Below are 6397 nucleotides of genomic sequence, written 5' to 3'. Positions count from 1 at the left end.
CTAGAACATAGGCACACACTCAGGATACGGGAATGCCAACTCCAGCATGATGCCACCACCAAACACATCTTCCCTTCACCCCCATCCCAGCGGCATTCAGCAGGGATTGTTCCCTCCGGGACACCCTGGTCCACTCCTCCATCACCCCCTACACCTCAACTCCCTGCCCCAGCACCTCCCCATGCAACGCAGAAGGTGCAACACCTACTCCTTTACTTCCCCTCTCCTCACCGTCCAAGGGCCCAAACACTCCTTTCAAGTGAAGCAGCATTTCACTTGCACTTCCTTCAATTTAGTCTACTGCATTCGCTGCTCCCAATGCGGTTTCCTCTACATTGGAGAGATCTAACGCAGACTGGGTGACCGCTTTGTGGAACACCTTTGGTCTGTCCGCAAGCATTACCCAGACCTCCCTGCCATTTCAACACTCCACCCTGCTCTCATGCCCATATGTCCATCCTTGGCCTGCTGCGATGTTTCAGGATACGGGATAGATCATTTAGTACTGAGACGAGGAGAAATTTATTCACTCAGAGGGTTGTTAATCTTTGGAATTGTCTAACCATGAGTGTTGTGGATGTTCCATTGCCCAGAATATTCAGGGCTGATGTAGACAGTTGATTTAGTTTCTCAGGAAATTAAGGGAACAGGTGGAAAAGTGGAGTTGAGGCAGATTATCAGTCATGAGTTTATTGAATGGCAAACCTGTAAAGTCAACTCTTGCTCCTATATCATGTTCTTGAAAGATTCCAAGATCTCTTTCAGCTCCATCATTAATTATTTCAACACCATTCATGAAGCATGTGTCACTCGCCCCTCTTGCTACCCCCAATGTATTCTGCATTAGTCTGAATTAAATTTCATCTGCCATTTTTCTGTGTAAATATTTGTTCAACTTATTCTGTAATTTGAGTCCTTGTGTGATTCTTCTGCCCTGTTAGTTTGGCATTAAATGCAAATTTGAATTCAGTTGCTTAAAGCAAGGTGATTAAGTCAGTTATAAATTACAAAGTCACTGTTCAACAAGGAGCCTGGAAACCCCAATCAATAACTGCCAACACCCCCCTCACACCATCCTCAACATAACAACGCTAATGAATGCTTGCTGCCTTATAACCTTTAGCCAATTTCTCATCCACTCCCAGGATTTACTCTAAATAACTGCTCAGAGTTAACTTTGTGAAACTTTGCAAAATGGATTTTACCACACCAAGGATGTCCCACTGTCGGCTTGAATTGTCACCTCCTCAAAGAATGAGACTGCATTTCAGAAATGAAAGGTTCTGACCAAAGAAGCAGCTATTTTTCATGAATATAAATGCAACAGGGCTTTAGTGCCTCAGTTCAGAGCTAGCTAAATTTGTCCACTCGACAGGGGAGGTGGTGGCCTAGTGGCACCAGACTAGAAATCCAGAGGCCCAGGATATTGCTCCAGGGACACTGGTTTGAATCCCACCAGAGCAGCTGGTGGAATTTAAATTCAGTTAATAAATCTTGAATTAAAAGTTAGTCTCAGTAATAATGGCCATGAAACTAAAATTGGGACAGCTGTCCCACAGACTAGTCAAGCAACCACCTGACAGTCATACTCACGTAATCATGCCTTACAGCATCCCTGACACCACCACCCTCCCTAGATAGGGCCTGTCCCAGCCACTCCATGAACTCTCGTGGCATCAGGTCAAACATGGACAGGCTGCCACCTTCAACACCACCCCTCTCTGCAATGCATCAGTACTCCTGACAAACACCATTTGGAGGAAGCACAATGTACTCTGGGTAGGTGGATGGGTGGGCGGGGACTTCAATATTCATCACCAATAGTGGCTTAGTAGTACCACTACTGACCGAGCTGGCTCAGTCTTCAAGGACACAGCTGCTAGATTGGGTAGCAGCAGGTGGTAAGGAAACAGAGGGAAAAACCCACTTGACGTCGTTCTCACCAATCTACCTGTTGCAGATGCATCTCTCCATGATAGTATTGGTAAGAGTGACCATCACAAAATCCTTGTGGAGAAGAAGTCCCATCTTCACATTGAGGGTATCCTCCATCCTGTTGTGTGGCACTACCACCATGCTAAATGGGATAGATTTCAAACAGATCTAGCAACAAGACCAGGCATCCATGAGGCATAGTGGGCCATCAGCAACAGCAGAATTGTACACAATCACAATCTGTAACTTCATGGCCCAGCTGATCCCCCAACCCTACCATTACCATCAAATGGGGGAACTAGCCGTGGTTCAAAGAAGAGTACAGAAGGGCATGCCAGGAGCAGCACTGGTCATACCATAAAAAATGTGGCATCAGGGAGCCCTAGCAAAACTGAAGTTAATGGGAATCAAAGGGGAAGCTCTCCACTGGTTAGAGTCATACATGCCAAGGAAAGACCATCTCCCCATGACATTTAATGGCACTACCATTGCTGAATCCCCCACTATCAACATCCTGAGGGTTACCATTGACCAGAAGCTGAACTGGACAAGACATATAAATACTCTGGCTACAAGGCAAGGGGCTGAGAATTCTGTGGAGAGTAACTCACCTCCTCACTCCCAATGCCTGTCCACCATCCACAAGGCACAAGTCAGGAGTGTGATGGAATACTCTCCACTTGCCTGGATGAGTGCAGCTCCGACAGCACAAGCTCAACACCAGTTTGTACCCTATCCAGCAACTTTCAACATCCACTCCCTCCACCACCAACACAATGTGACAGCAGTTTCTACCATCTAGAAGATGCATTGCAGAATCTCATCAAGGCTTAGACAGCCCCTTCCAAACTCAACTTCTGCCACCGAGAAGAGCAGCAAATGCATGGGAACACCACCGCCTATAAGTTTCCCTCCCCCAAGCTACACACTATCCTGACTTGGAACTACATTGCTGTTGCTTCACTGCCACTGGGTCAAAATCCTGGAACTCCCTTCCTAACAATACTGTTGGTGTACCTAAACCACCTGGACTGCAGAAGGTTCAAGGCGGCAGCTCACCATCACCTTCTCAAGGGCAATTAGAGATGGGCAAGAAAAATTCTGGCCTAGCCGACGATGCCCAGGTCCCATGAAAGAAAACAATACAGTAATTGGTTTCAATTACAGTAGAAACAGGGATTTTAAACTTCACTTTGAACATAGATCATGAAAACTACTTAGATAAGAGTGTTGTTAAATAATAGTGTGAAATTCTTGGCAAGCGATGATTCATTGAGACAGCAGATCAGCTTGGAGCAGCAAAATCCGCGCTAATGGTCGTGTGATAGATGGATGATCTGAATTGGAGCAGTGTGTTCTAACAGAACATAGGATAGAATAGTCTGAAAGAAATTACTGAATAAGATTCATGTGTACATGCATACACGCTGTAAATATGCATATCAAGGTCACATGTCCAAAGGTGTTTAAGTATTCATTTTTTAATCAAAAATTCAATTATCCTCATCTGGATTCCCAATTAGCCATATATCGAGTGCTAATATATTGGGCAATATTGATGTAGGATAAAATAACCTTGCAGTTTGTTAGGTCACACAAGTATTTAATACCCATGGTAACTCAGTGTACTATTTAGCATTCTATTTACTATAAAAATAAATGCATTTTTAATGGGATTCATATATGTTTCAGTTCCCTGTATAGTTGTTACACAATGAGGCTCCAATTTCATACAAGTAGACTACCTTAAATACCAAATTTTGTATTTGCAAAATTATAATGAAGAACTTGCTTTTGACAAATTTCCATTAGCCACAGCTTCCTGCATTATCAAAAAGATCTGTTTACATATTTATTCAAGTCAGTCATTCCAGCCACTGTATTTATTGTTTTTAATAGTTACAGATGAACAGGTTCACTCCATATACAATTACCAGTACATTTTTTACAGCTCGTATAACAATACATCACTGCTATTTGTTTATTTACAGAGCACTTATGTACATAAAAATCTTCCAATTAATTCAGTGCAATGTCAATGTTTTTTTTTACAAGAATTTACAAAATAAGATGTAATGTAGTTACTCAGATAAATTAATAAATTCTGCAGTTAATGATTTAATTTAATAAAAAAAGAATATTTTTCAACCATTATATCTATAACGGACTTGTAAGAACACAATACAGCAGTAGATTGCACTACCTGCCCTTATGGTAGGGCTGTGGCTGAGAGGGTGGTTTAAAATATTAATTTTTCACACAATCACTCAGGTATTTTGTTTTAAACTCTTGTATAACATAAGAGGAACAATTCTGGAAACACAATGTAAAATTACTGCTCTTATTTGAATCATAATGTGCACCTGTACGTTTGTCAGGATATTCAAAATACACATAACCGTTAAGTGCATAATCTCTGCTTCAATGTTACTATGTGTAGAGAAAGCATGGCTAGATTGATTTAGAATACCAAGCAATGAGGCACAGAATCTAGCCATTATTTCTAGAATCAGTATATGAGAATTGTTACATACTGAGTGCAAATATGCAAAGGAACAAAACGAAAGAAGCCAGTTGTTCCATGTTACATTGTATTTGCCAATGTTCCTCTTCAATAGAGCTTAATTAGTAGTCTTTATAGGAATACGCACACACACACATATATATATATATTATATATATAAGACCATCTGAAGTAGCTGTAGGATGTTTCAGGATATCAATAAAAATCACATTGGGCGGGAATTGCAATAACCTGTGAAGGTAAAACACTGTTCAATTATAGTACCTAACTCTGGATATCAAATGTTTGTTCCAGTTTTGAATATAGTAAAATAGATCAACAAATCATCTGTTTCTGCTAGCTAAGTTGTTTTTTTGGTGCCAAAAAAAACAGTCCTGCTTTAACTGAATCTAGGTGTATGGGTGTTTTGTAGCTCAAGTAATGACATCAAGTTAAAAATCCAAACCGATATTAAAGTAAAAAACAGAAATCCTGTGCCCAAAGTATTTATCATGTAATACCGACTTGAACAAATCATATGGTATAGAGCAGTGCTGAAAATGCAGGTGAAATTTAAATGTAATACTATCAAAACCTTTAAAAATCAGGTTTCTTTAGTTTCAACCTAATGAAAAATATTAAACATATGACCTAAAGATGGTTTACTCTATATTCATAATAAATATGAATTGTTAAAAGAACAGAAAATGCCAAGATCAGAGTAGCATATTCTGACTTAAACAAATTATTTCTAGGTTTAAGGAACATGTAAATCAACAGAACAGCGAGGAAAATTCAAGAAACACAACCCAACTTTACATTACCTTTTTACTTGTTTAAATTGGTTCAGTTCGATTCATTCTTACTTGTGTCAAGGGTTTTAAATAATCATGGCACATATTTTGTAATTTTTCAGGAAATTACATTAAACAAAAGAAATTTATTCTGGAGAATTTACACAAATGTTTTAAAATAGTAATTTTCCTACAACTATGTAACATTAAAAATACAAGCTGAAGTAGTAGTTAAAAAGGTAACAAATGTAAACTGTGTTTCGTGAACTATTCACTCCAAATTCACTAGGGGAAAATATAATCTACACAGTTAATGATAACTCTGTTACAGTTAAAATGCTGTAGCCCAAGTTTTAGTAGGTTTAAATTTCTTTCTGGCTTGCTACCATTCTGGTCTCGTCAACACAATGCATGAAACTCAAAACAGTTTAAGAAAAGGAGGTAGCAGATCACATTGGCTACTGACACTTGTTGCAAATAACAACTGGAAAATCAGTATCACCATCTGTTTTCAACTTCCACATGTTTCTCTTGTGCTTCATAATCACAAAGGGTAATTTTGCAGAAGCAGTACATTTTGAGCAGAAAACCTGTCCAACCCTGAAACTTTCATCTTGGGAGTGTTTTGTTGCCACATAGTCATTCTGGAATCTCATGGCATTTTACGAATAGAAGGACACATTCACTGCAGAATACAGTACTTTCTATAATCAGATTCAAAATCTTCATCCATACTGCTAGTGTCTGCCATCTTCTTGCCTTCAGTCTTTGGCAGGAACTGTGCATAGTTCACACCTTGTTGTTCATAGAAAAGGATGTAGGCTGAATCAGTATCAATTTCATCGGGATGTACCTCCTGCAAAGGAGAAAGAATGAAGAATAATTGAGTTCATAGGTTAAAGTTACAGGAATGGAGGTGGGGGGTGTGGGGGGAGGCGCATTAGGGAGAATAAGGCAGAATGACATTCCATCAAGAAATAAAGAGTCATAAAACTGAAAATTATCCTATTAGGCATATAAATAGTAAATGGTGGCCGATTAGGGACCAAAAAGGGGATTTCCATTTAATACCTCAGCCATGTCCCCTGCATGGGGGCAGGGGACATGGCTGAGGTAGTAAATTAATGCTTTGCGTCTGTCTTTATCAAGGAAGAATTTGCTACCC

The 6397-nt window shown here is 39.8% G+C and overlaps 1 protein-coding gene across 2 annotated transcripts in view; it reads right to left on the bottom strand.

Annotated features, from left to right (window-relative positions):
- Positions 1-3806: 3806 nt before the first annotated feature.
- The window catches only part of usp32 (ubiquitin specific peptidase 32), a 259887-nt gene continuing 257296 nt past the window's right edge, over positions 3807-6397 (bottom strand). For both annotated transcript variants that reach the window (XM_041197547.1, XM_041197548.1), the window contains exon 34: positions 3807-6088. In XM_041197547.1, coding sequence (XP_041053481.1) covers positions 5915-6088 — 174 coding nt within the window. In that variant the 3' untranslated portion in view covers positions 3807-5914. The remainder of the gene's footprint in view (positions 6089-6397) is intronic.

The sequence above is a fragment of the Carcharodon carcharias genome, chromosome 10 (genome assembly GCF_017639515.1).
Source record: "Carcharodon carcharias isolate sCarCar2 chromosome 10, sCarCar2.pri, whole genome shotgun sequence".
Taxonomy (NCBI): Eukaryota; Metazoa; Chordata; class Chondrichthyes; order Lamniformes; family Lamnidae; genus Carcharodon; species Carcharodon carcharias.
This window is presented reverse-complemented; position numbering and strand designations above follow the sequence as displayed.